Genomic DNA, 12,400 nt, shown 5'->3' on the forward strand with positions numbered 1-12,400 from the left:
GAGGGGGGGTCTTACTACAGAATTCCTGGTACTCAGAAGGAAGCACAAAGGTCTGAGGAACGATATCGAAGTTTTTGAAGCCATGAGCCTCCTGCATTCGCTGGATGTTTTTGTAGAGTCGGTCTTTTCGTGTCACTTCGTATGACCTGGAAATGAGCACAGGAATGTGTAGATGATACAACGCATCCAGAAAGTATTCACAGTGCGTCACCTTTTCCCCATTTTGTTGTTACAGCTTTATTCCAAAATAGAATAAAATCCTTTTCCCCTCAAAATTCTACTCCCAATACCCCATAATGACAACATGAAAAACTTTTTTCTGGAAATTTTTGCAACTTTATGAAAAATAAAAAACTAAGAAATGACGTGTACACAAGTATTCACACCCTTTGCTCAATACTTTGTTGATGCACCTTTGACAGCAATTACATCCTCGAGTCTTGAATATGATGCCACAAGCTTGGTGCACATATCTTTGGGCAGGTTTCTAGATTCCTCTTTGCAGCACCTGTCAAGCCCCAACAGGTTGGATGGGGAGCGTCGGTGCACAGCCATTTTCAGATCTCTCCAGAGATGTTCAATCGGATTCAGGTCTGGGCTCTGGCTGGAACACTCAAGGACATTCACAGAGTTGTCCTGAAGCCACTCCTTTGATATCTTGGCCGTGTGTTTAGGGTCATTGTCCTGCTGAAAGATAAATGTGCCCCAGTCTGAGGTCAACAGCGCTCTGGAGCAGGTTTTCCTCCAGGATGTCTCTGTACATTGCTGCATTCATCTTTCCCTCAATCCTGATTAGTCTCCCAGTTCCTGCTGCTGAAAAACATCCCCACAGCATGATGCTGCCACCACGCTTCACTGTAAGTATGGTATTGGCTAGGTGTCCAAAGTATACCAGAAAGGGCCGAGGGGGTGCAGGTTGTCCTTGCAGCCACTGACTTCAGCAAGTGATTTCACTGATGAACATCACTTTGAGCAGGTGGGATGAGTTCATCAGTGAAATCACCTGCTGACGTCAGTGGCTGCAAGGAAAACCTGCACCCTCTTGGCCTTTTCTAGAATATTTTGGACACCACTGGGATAGGTGATGAACGGCGTTTGGTTTCCTCTAAACATGACGTCTGGCATTCACGCCAAAGAGTTCAAGCTTTGTCTCATCAGACCAGAGAATTTTGTTTCTCATGGTCTGAAAGTCCTTCGGGCGCCTTCTGGCAAACTCCAGGTGGGCTGCCATGTGTCTGTTACTAAGGAGAGGTTTCCATCTGGCCACTCTACCATCCAGGCCTGACTGGTGGATTGCTGCAAAGATGGTTATCCTTCTGGAAGGTTCTCCTCTCTCTACAGAGGAATGCTAGAGCTCTGACAGAGTGACCATCGGGTTCTTGGTCACCTCCCTGACAAGGCCCTTCTCTCCCAATCGCTCAGTTTAGATGGGCGGCCAATGCTTGGAAGAGTCCTGGTAGATATCAACTTCTTTTATTTACAGATGATGGAGGTCACTCCTCATTGGGACCTTCAAAGCTGCAGAAATATTTCTGTACCCTTCCTCAGATTTGTGCCTCGAGACAATCCTGTCGGAGGCCTACAGAAAAGTCCTTTTAATTCATGCTTGGTTTGTTCTCTGACATGCTCTGTCAATTGTGCCTTTCCAAATCATGTCCAACCAACTGAATTTATCCCAGGTGGACTCCAATTAAGCTGTAGAAACATCTCAAGGATGATCAGTGGAAACAGGATGCGCCTGAGCTCAATTTTGCACTTCATGGCAAAAAGCTGTGAATGCTTATGTACATGTGATTTCTTAGTTCTTTTGTTTTTTTATAAATTTGCAAAAACCTCATGAAAAACATTTTTCACATTGTCATTATGGGGTATTGTGTGTAGAATTTTGAGGGGAAAAAATGATTTTCATCCATTTTGCTCCCAGACCACCAATAACCAGCAAAAATCTATTTAAGCATAAAAATTCAAAAAGAAAAAATAATATAGCACCTTCAACTGCACCACAGACTAAAACAGTTAAATGTGGTCTATTAAACATTAGATCTCTCTCTTCGAAGTCCCTGTTAGTAAATGATATAATAATTGATCAACATATTGATTTATTCTGCCTTACAGAAACCTGGTTACCGCAGGATGAATATGTTAGTTTAAATGAGTCAACACCCCCGAGTCACACTAACTGCCAGAACGCTCGTAGCATGGGCCGAGGCGGAGGATTAGCAGCAATCTTCCACTCCAGCTTATTAATTAATCAAAACCCCAGACAGAGCTTTAATTCATTTGTTGTTATCTATCATCCACCTGGTCGTTACTGTGAGTTTCTCTATGAATTTTCAGACCTTTTGTCTGACTTAGTGCTTAGCTCAGATAAGATAATTATAGTGGGCGATTTTAACATCCACACAGATGCTGAGAATGACAGCCTCAACACTGCATTTAATCTATTGTTAGACTCGATTGGCTTTGCTCAAAATGTAAATGAGTCCACCCATCACTTTAATCATACCTTAGATCTTGTTCTGACTTATGGTATGGAAATTGAAGACTTAACAGTATTCCCTGAAAACCCCCTTCTATCCGATCATTTCTTAATAACATTTACATTTACTCTGATGGACTACCCAGCAGTGGGGAATAAGTTTCATTACAGTAGAAGTCTTTCAGAAAGCGCTGTAACTAGGTTTAAGGATATGATTCATTCTTTATGTTCTCCAATGCCATATACCAACACAGGGCAGAGTAGCTACCTAAACTCTGTGAATGAGATAGATTATCTCGTCAATAGTTTTATATCCTCATTGAGGACAACTTTGGATGCTGTAGCTCCTCTGAAAAAGAGCCTTAAATCAGAAGTGCCTGACTCCGTGGTATAACTCACAAACTCGCAGCTTAAAGCAGATAACCCGTAAGTTGGAGAGGAAATGGCGTCTCACTAATTTAGAAGATCTTCACTTAGCGTGGAAAAAGAGTCTGTTGCTCTATAAAAAAGCCCTCCGTAAAGCTAGGACATCTTACTACTCATCACGAATTGAAGAAAATAAGAACAACCCCAGGTTTCTTTTCAGCACTGTAGCCAGGCTGACAAAGAGTCAGAGCTCTATTGAGCTGAGTATTCCTTTAACTTTAACTAGTAATGACTTCATGACTTTCTTTGCTAATAAAATTTTAACTATTAGAGAAAGAATTACTCATAACCATCCCAAAGACATATTGTTCTCTTTGGCTGCTTTCAGTGATGCCGGTATTTGGTTAGACTCTTTCTCTCCGATTGTTCTGAGTTATTTTCATTAGTTACTTCCTCCAAACCAACAACATGTCTATTAGACCCCATTCCTACCAGGCTGCTCAAGGAAGCCCTACCATTAATTAATGCTTCGATCTTAAATATGATCAATCTATCTTTATTAGTTGGCTATGTACCACAGGCTTTTAAGGTGGCAGTAATTAAACCATTACTTAAAAAGCCATCACTTGACCCAGCTATCTTAGCTAATTATAGGCCAATCTCCAACCTTCCTTTTCTCTCAAAAATTCTTGAAAGGGTAGTTGTAAAACAGCTAACTGATCATCTGCAGAGGAATGGTCTATTTGAAGAGTTTCAGTCAGGTTTTAGAATTCATCATAGTACAGAAACAGCATTAGTGAAGGTTACAAATGATCTTCTTATGGCCTCAGACAGTGGACTCATCTCTGTGCTTGTTCTGTTAGACCTCAGTGCTGCTTTTGATACTGTTGACCATAAAATTTTATTACAGAGATTAGAGCATGCCATAGGTATTAAAGGCACTGCGCTGCGGTGGTTTGAATCATATTTATCTAATAGATTACAATTTGTTCATGTAAATGGGGAATCTTCTTCACAGACTAAGGTTAATTATGGAGTTCCACAAGGTTCTGTGCTAGGACCAATTTTATTCACTTTATACATGCTTCCCTTAGGCAGTATTATTAGACAGCATTGCTTAAATTTTCATTGTTACGCAGATGATACCCAGCTTTATCTATCCATGAAGCCAGAGGACACACACCAATTAGCTAAACTGCAGGATTGTCTTACAGACATAAAGACATGGATGACCTCTAATTTCCTGCTTTTAAACTCAGATAAAACTGAAGTTATTGTACTTGGCCCCACAAATCTTAGAAACATGGTGTCTAACCAGATCCTCACTCTGGATGGCATTACCCTGACCTCTAGTAATAATGTGAGAAATCTTGGAGTCATTTTTGATCAGGATATGTCATTCAATGCGCATATTAAACAAATATGTAGGACTGCTTTTTTGCATTTACGCAATATCTCTAAAATTAGAAAGGTCTTGTCTCAGAGTGATGCTGAAAAACTAATTCATGCATTTATTTCCTCTAGGCTGGACTACTGTAATTCATTATTATCAGGTTATCCTAAAAGTTCCCTGAAAAGCCTTCAGTTAATTCAAAATGCTGCAGCTAGAGTACTGACAGGGACTAGAAGGAGAGAGCATATCTCACCCATATTGGCCTCTCTTCACTGGCTTCCTGTTAATTCTAGAATAGAATTTAAAATTCTTCTTCTTACTTATAAGGTTTTGAATAATCAGGTCCCATCTTATCTTAGGGACCTCATAGTACCATATCACCCCAATAGAGCGCTTCGCTCTCAGACTGCGGGCTTACTTGTAGTTCCTAGGGTTTGTAAGAGTAGAATGGGAGGCAGAGCCTTCAGCTTTCAGGCTCCTCTCCTGTGGAACCAGCTCCCAATTCGGATCAGGGAGACAGACACCCTCTCTACTTTTAAGATTAGGCTTAAAATGTTCCTTTTTGCTAAAGCTTATAGTTAGGGCTGGATTAGGTGACCCTGAACCATCCCTTAGTTATGCTGCTATAGACTTAGACTGCTGGGGGTTCCCATGATGCACTGAGTGTTTCTTTCTCTTTTTTCTCTGTATGCACCACTCTGCATTTAATCATTAGTGATTGATCTCTGCTCTCTTCCACAGCATGTCTTTTTCCTGATTCTCTCCCCTCAGCCCCAACCAGTCCCAGCAGAAGACTGCCCCTCCCTGAGCCTGGTTCTGCTGGAGGTTTCTTCCTGTTAAAAGGGAGTTTTTCCTTTCCACTGTCGCCAAGTGCTTGCTCACAGGGGGTCGTTTTGACCGTTGGGGTTTTTCCGTAATTATTGTATGGCTTTGCCTTACAATATAAAGCGCCTTGGGGCAACTGTTTGTTGTGGTTTGGCGCTATATAAATAAAATTGATTTGATTTGATTTTGGATTAAGGCCGTAATATAAAAAAGAGTAAAAAGTGCAGCGCTGTGAATACTTTCTGAGTGCACTGTAAATGACAGTCTAATAAAGACACACACACGTGAATGCTCCATTTTACCTGGGAAAGTGGTTGACCTTTTGGAAGTGTTGAAGGCTGCGCATTAAATAAGGCTTAAGGTGAGATCCTGTCCACATGAGGTTAAAGTCATTACTATTTGGATGAACCTAAAAGAAAAAAAAAAAAATCTTTCTTTGAGAAAACAAATTTAAAAAATAAGTCACCACACACAGAATTTTACCTTTGCCATGGAATCATTTAAAATCCAAAACATTATGCAAGTTTAAAATCAAGTTACACTGAATGAGCTCTGTATAGCTTCCAGTTACCAACAGTCGTATCACATTCTGATGTATATCACATATGGAAACTTAATTAGCTTGAATCTAAAAAGCAGATCTTACTCTGCCACTATCCAGGAGAAATACAACTTGTCCTTTTGAAATTATTGAAAGAAAAACATACCCTACTCATTGCAAAATTGCATTACATTATTTTATCTATTTTTTTAAGTCCTACAGTTCATTTGGAATAAGAACTTACATGGCCTTTTAGCCTCTAAGGAGACAGATGTTTGCAATAAAGACTTATTAAAGTTTGGTGATGCTAAGGCTGTGGTTGACACTACTCTGGTTTTGATGATGGGTTACAAGAAGTCAAGAGCCACTGAAATTAAATTTTAAGACGCAAATGAATTGTAACTGCTTAGAAAGAGTAACATTGAGGACTGTACCCTCGTGAAACCAGATTAATGCAATGATGTCATTTTCTTTTTTCCACAAGTGCATTCTCAGGGTTTGACATCGACAGAGTCAGCCAAGCCAAAAATTACAGACATACAGTTCCTTATCCTACACAACACAGAGGAACATAAACAGCATGTGTTGCTTTAAAAAAAGAATAATTGTTGAGGGTTTTTTTTTTTTTTGAAAGATTTAAGACTAATCTTTTACATTTGCATGAGTGAATATTACCTCATGGAATCCGTGACTGGTCAGTATTCTTCGTACCAAGCGGCTCTGTGTGCGCACAATCTTGAAGGCCATGTGGTACTGCTCTGTGCAAATGAAACACTTTGGGCTTTAATTACATGTATAGTAAACTTAATAAGGAATTAGTATAATTAAACTAACTGTAAGCTACAGCTGTAAACTATGATCAAATTTGTACAGTGCTATAAACTTGTAGCATACCTCCAAGACAGCAGATATTGTCATTTTTTGAAATGATGGCTTCAGGAAAAAACAGAAAAACTGGGATTGTCTTGCTTTGGCCACACCAGGCAATACAAGGATGGTCCCTGGAAGACAAACAATTAGATGAGCTCAGATAAGACTTTTGTAAGAAAACAACCTTCCACATGTTCATAATCAGAGAGCTCAAAAGTAGCCAAAAACAAACAATCAGGAGAAATAAACACCACACACACAGGAGAAAAAAAGAAAAAAAAAAAAAACAGTAATAATGTCACAGAGATGCACTCTTAGATTAGGTTCACTATCCAAAATGTTAAGAAACTCTTGGATGAACTAAATGAGCCTACAAGGATATCTTACTTAATGATCAGAGAATGCATTCTGATACTAACTCACTCATCTTCAACCTCTTACTCAACAGCTCCCCTGTGACTTAAGGGTCAGAGGGGGGCTGGAGCCTATCTCAGCACTCATAGGGCGTGAGGTGGGGTACACCGTGGATAGGACGCCAGTCTGTCACAGGTCCACATAAAGACAAACAAACACATTCACACCCGCATGCATAACTACAGACAACTTAAAGTTTACAATCCACCTAACTTGTATGTCTTTGGATAGGGGAGGAAGCCGGAGCACCCGGAGGGAACCCACGCAAACACGGGAAGAACATGCAAACTCCACAAAGAAAGGCCACAGGTGGGAATCGGGGCCATTACCTTCTTGCTGTGACACAACAGTGCTAACCACCAAGCTGCCCTGCATTCTGATACTGTTTATTTCATCTGAGCAGAAAGAAGTGAACCACACACAGTTTCAGAAGGCACAACACAGATGCAAAACCCGCATTACGTGCTAACAAACACACTGTTAAACTGCTGAGACTATCTGATAGAACCAGACACAGCCTGCTTATCAGGAGCTAAAAATAAGATAAGATTGCATGTTGAAGGAGAAGAACACAATCGGACACGGCAGTCTTGATAAGGCATACAAACGGCTGCTGCCCTGAGTTTTAGTATCCAGGTATGCCAACAAATATCTTTTCAACTACGATGGCTTGATGCACACCACTGAATAAGGTATGCTGGTAATATTTAAACTGCTGAGCAGCCCGCTGCTTGTTTTGACTACAAACCACCTTCAATTCAACCTTGGACAGAAGGCTAAATTATTGGCATCCTTTCCACAGGGCTGAGTGGACTTGTGACCATCGGCCTAGTTCAAAAATAATGAACCCAAAGTGTGACATAACCGTCAAAATTTTAATGTGGTCTTTCTTGTGAAATGTTATCATTTTAGGTATGGTTATATATCAGAATTTCAATATTTCTATTGGTCTCGGTTCAGTCAATGCTAGAAATTATCACTGCATATATACTATAATGTGCTTGAGCGTAACGCTTGCGACAACAGTTGGAGGTATCTTCTTTAGTCTGCAGATGCCTGAAACAAAGAAATTCTGTCCATTAGTTCCTGGTATTATTGAACAAGTAATATAATTATTCTACTGAAGCAGAGTAGGAGATATAGCTAAGGTTTTGACACAAATAAATCAAGGACTTATTCTCAGCGTTGTGCTTGCGACAGTTTTACCTTGCTTTAGAAACATGATGTTTTTCTAGGAAATGACATTTCTACCTTTACAAAAATGTATTACTGTGGGTTAGTATGAAGCACAAATAAACAAACTGGCAAAATACAAGGTTATTTCTTTAACATTCAACTTTAATTGATAATGCTAAATATCAATATCACACAAAATTGATGAAAAAAGTGCTATTTTTGGGGTAAATTTCGTGCATATCTCTAGAACCGTGCAGAATTTTTCCATGAAATTTTCAGTACCTGTCAAAGAGACTATAGGCAACTCACAGGTAAATCTGGATGGTGCTAAATAAAATAATGGCTTGTTCATGACAAATACAATGAAAATCAGCAGTTAGGCTTCATTATTTTTGAACTAGGCCCATCTTATTTAAATTTTATAATGCAACCACTGGTAATCAGAAAATAGGGTCAAGAGGTCCCAAAGTAATTTGGACTGAAGGTCAATAAAACTGAGTAGGTAGGTGGGATGTAGAATCAAGGAGAAACTTACTGAGCATTTTTCTGCTATTAGTTGAGGAGTGTGCAAAAAAATATCAGAGATGAGAAGGGGGGAGCTTTGTACAATTTGAGGAAGGGGGGTTGTTTTGTTTTTGTCTGTAGGCAACCTCACAATGTCTCTTTATATGAAATTAATGGAAGAAAAAAAAAAAACATTGAACAGTTTTTGTCGCCCTTCTGGGGGCCTCAGTGATTCAATCAGAAGGTCAACTTACCACCACCAGACAGTGATCCAAAGAACTAAATTTTAGAATCATTAATTAAAAGGTTTGAGAATATCACTCGATGGTGATTTTTAACCCTCTTTTGGAGAGCCCTTAACATGATTCAAGGACAATTGTATTTCTTGCCTGTAGTTAGAGAAAAAGTTCATTCATTCATTCATTCCCTGAACCCACATGTTCAAATTCAGGGTCACGGAGAGGCTGGAGTTTATCCCAGTGGACGTTGTGCGAGAGGAACATCACCCACTGGATATGCGGACAGTCTATTGCAAGCCCAACACACAAATAGAAAAACATTTACACTCCCACTAACACTGTCGGTCTATTTAGAGTGACCAGTTCACCTGACCTGCATGTCTTTAGAAGTAGGACAGAGCCGACGCACCAGGAAGGAACTAGGACAATGTGATCGATAACGTTGATTGTGTAAATACGTCTACGTCAATTTACGTAGCATGCATCTGGCAATTCCTAGTTGAGGTCAGCTGTTTCCCGGTGTAGTTTTTAAGATGTTCTACAACTAGGAGGACAGTTGCTCACAGGAGGCAAAGGAAAAACCCTACTGCTGGCTTTAGCGACAAGAGTTGAGCTGGAGGGCAGAAGAAGATGGGTAGTAACTGGCCATCACTGCTGATCCATCAACTGGAAGTCTCTGTGGTTCAGGGTCAAAATGGCTGTGGAAAATTGATGCCACCTGATGACATCAGCTCCAAAAGCTAGTTGTAAGTACCAGTAGGTGACTAAATATCTGTGTATTCAGATCTATTTAATAGTGGCTATAATATGAAAAATCTGTAGGGGATTGAGTCATTCATTTATCCATGTACTGGTTACAGGTTATATCTCTAGGCCTATCTAAAACATAGGACTATTTGGATTACACAAAATTCTTTTCTTTATTTTTAAAGATATGTTTGGTTCTGTGCCTAAAATTCAGCGGTGCATAGAATTTTGAACAGGACTATTTACCATACATCTGTGCATATTCATATAGAGGATCCAATCTGGGAGGGACAGCTATCCTGATCATCTTGGCAAAATATGACACAAGTGCCTCTGGTTAATTTTCAGATTAAATGGTTAATCTATTTGGAGCCATCCACCATATGGTCCATGTAGCAACAGTACCACTACTTGCCCTGAGTCATATACCTTGTGCTGTAAACAGAGTATGCCTACTAATGCTAGCTGTAATTGATCAGCCCATGTACTACAGCTGTTGTTGCAAATGTAGCCCCTATTCTCTCTCTCTCTTTGGCTATGTGTCTGTAAAGTCTCTGTAAACTTGTGGAAAATACATGACAAGGAGGAAAAACTTGTTTGTATTTTTTTTGTGGAAACTGCTGCCTGATTGGTTGAAAAGAACATATCACACTCACTCTCCATCAGAAACAGACTTGGTGTGTATTGTAAGTGTTGTGAAATACTATCACTACTGTAAATACTACTAAAATAGACTTCTTGCATATTTAGAGTAAAGTGTTAAATTGTTTTCAAAATGTAAATAATGGCTTTGTAGTGAAGCAGCAGTAAGGACTCTGTTTGGTGTACTGGCATCATGCTTATGAAGCAAAGTAGAGAGAACATGTGCACCTCCAACATCATCATGATGCAGTCTGCTGTGGGCTCAAATGTCTACATAATTTCCCAAATGCTGTCTACACATTTCAGTGGCAACTTTCTGGTCAACCTGCTGGGAACCTGGTCTGACACCTCCAGTGGTGGACCAGCTTGAGCCTACCCAGTGGGCAGTCTCTGCTATTACCTTTCTCCCCCGGAGTCATTTGGTTCTGTTCTTGATGACCCAGTCCATGCTGTTACTTACATGTATCTGGTGACTCAGGCTTAATTTAACCGATACGACTGATCAAAAATTGGGCCGCTGAGCAATTCCAAACAAATTGTTCCCATTTTGAAGTGAAATGGGGCAACATATATCATACTGACACGTCTACCAAAATAGTATAAAATGTTTTGACCTGCCCAGAAACGTTCAAATCTCCTTTCAAAAGACCCTATGTGAAAAGACTGCCACTGGATCCTCATGGATCTTATACTTTTTGTCTAGTTACCTCCGCCAAGGAGGTTATGTTTTCGGTCGCGTTTGTTTGTCTGTCTGTCAGCAGGATAACTCAAAACATTTTGAACGGATTTTGATGAAATTTTGTGGAGTGGTTGGAAATGACAAGAGGAACAAGCGATTAAACTTTAGTGGTGATCCAGATCACAATCCGGATCCCGATGCTAACACGTTAGCATGTCTATGGCATTTTCAATGTTAAAAGTTAGCATTAAGCAGTTGCAGCTGTCATCACGTTCAGGTGCATTTGTTTTCAAATTGTAATATTTCATGAATTTATTTTTGTTTATATATTAATAATCTAATGATTATTATATACAATTTTAGAGAAAGAGACAAAAAGAAATAGATCATTGTGCCAAGGAGGGAATCTCTTTAGGGTCAGTGACCCTATGGCCTTGTTTAGAGAAGTGTTTCATAAATGTTAAATAATTCATATATTTGCAGTTTAGTTGAATAATAAATTTAATTTTGTCTCTTATTTGTTTTTGTCTATAAGCACAATGCAATATCAATATCAGTGCTCAGATGACAGTAGCTTCTGGGAAAGGTGCAAGTTGCAATAAACTGTGATGCCAAGCGCTAAGGATACATGCTATCCAGTCACAGCAGATGAAACTTTTTTTACTACTGAGCAAACATCATTGTTAGACTTTTTTTGGGTTCAATAATTCCACGGCGTGTAGATGTTATGGCGTCAGTGACCCCATGGCCTTGGCGGAGGTTTGCACTCTCTGAGTGCTTCTAGTTTGTTCTGATGTCCTTTAACACTTTCACTAACCATCCATTCCTCATCTTACCAGGAGAGTAGTGGCAAATAAATCGTCTTCAAACTTTCTCAATCCAGGAAGCATTTCTGATAATTAATATAACTTAGCTTAAAAAAAAAACCGGTTCTTAACACTCACTCTTGCGAGTCTTCCGAGGACCATTCAGACTCTTCGCTCTCTGGAACAGCAGCTGGCATTTTCACAGCACAAGGCTCAAATGTTTCTGCTCGCTGGACTCACGCCCCCGTGTCCCATCTGCAAAAATGTCAACGATAAAACAACTTGGCAAACTACCTCAAGCGTCCAAATAATATCATTGAAAGCTTCTTGCTAATTCTGCAACGAGTGATGTCGTTATACTATTCCCCCCCAGTGTCAGCTGTCGTTAAATAAATATTCCTAACACGTGTCACAGGTTACACACTGGTGGTGTAAACGTTTCTTGCAATACTACGACCAAATGTACCAAAAATATCTTACCTGGCTTTAATTTGAGACGAAGCTAACACCTCGGTTAGCCTTAGCAGGACCCGCTAATCTTCCTGGTAACTATGACAACTGAGAACAGTGCACATGCGCGCTGTATGTAAAGTAAAAATAAATAAATTTGGTGTAATGCGCATGGGCAGATTTCCAGAAAAAGAAAAGATAACGAAGTAAGACGAAGTTATCCATTTGAAGTCATTTACAGACATGAAATTAAAGTTTAGCTCTGCTAA

General features: G+C 39.7%; 1 protein-coding gene across 3 annotated transcripts in view; it reads right to left on the bottom strand.

Annotated features, from left to right (window-relative positions):
* Positions 1-12,231, bottom strand: part of ttll5 (tubulin tyrosine ligase-like family, member 5) — a 107,106-nt gene extending 94,875 nt beyond the window's left edge. For all 3 annotated transcript variants that reach the window (XM_034195590.1, XM_034195589.1, XM_034195591.1), the window contains exons 1-6: positions 12,162-12,231; positions 11,820-11,936; positions 6,499-6,605; positions 6,280-6,362; positions 5,366-5,472; positions 16-146 (exon numbers count right to left, since the gene is read on the bottom strand). In XM_034195590.1, the coding sequence (XP_034051481.1) occupies positions 16-146; positions 5,366-5,472; positions 6,280-6,362; positions 6,499-6,605; positions 11,820-11,878 (487 nt within the window). In that variant the 5' untranslated portion in view covers positions 11,879-11,936; positions 12,162-12,231. The remainder of the gene's footprint in view (positions 1-15; positions 147-5,365; positions 5,473-6,279; positions 6,363-6,498; positions 6,606-11,819; positions 11,937-12,161) is intronic.
* Positions 12,232-12,400: the final 169 nt, after the last annotated feature.

Source organism: Thalassophryne amazonica, chromosome 19, assembly GCF_902500255.1.
Source record: "Thalassophryne amazonica chromosome 19, fThaAma1.1, whole genome shotgun sequence".
NCBI lineage: Eukaryota > Metazoa > Chordata > Actinopteri > Batrachoidiformes > Batrachoididae > Thalassophryne > Thalassophryne amazonica.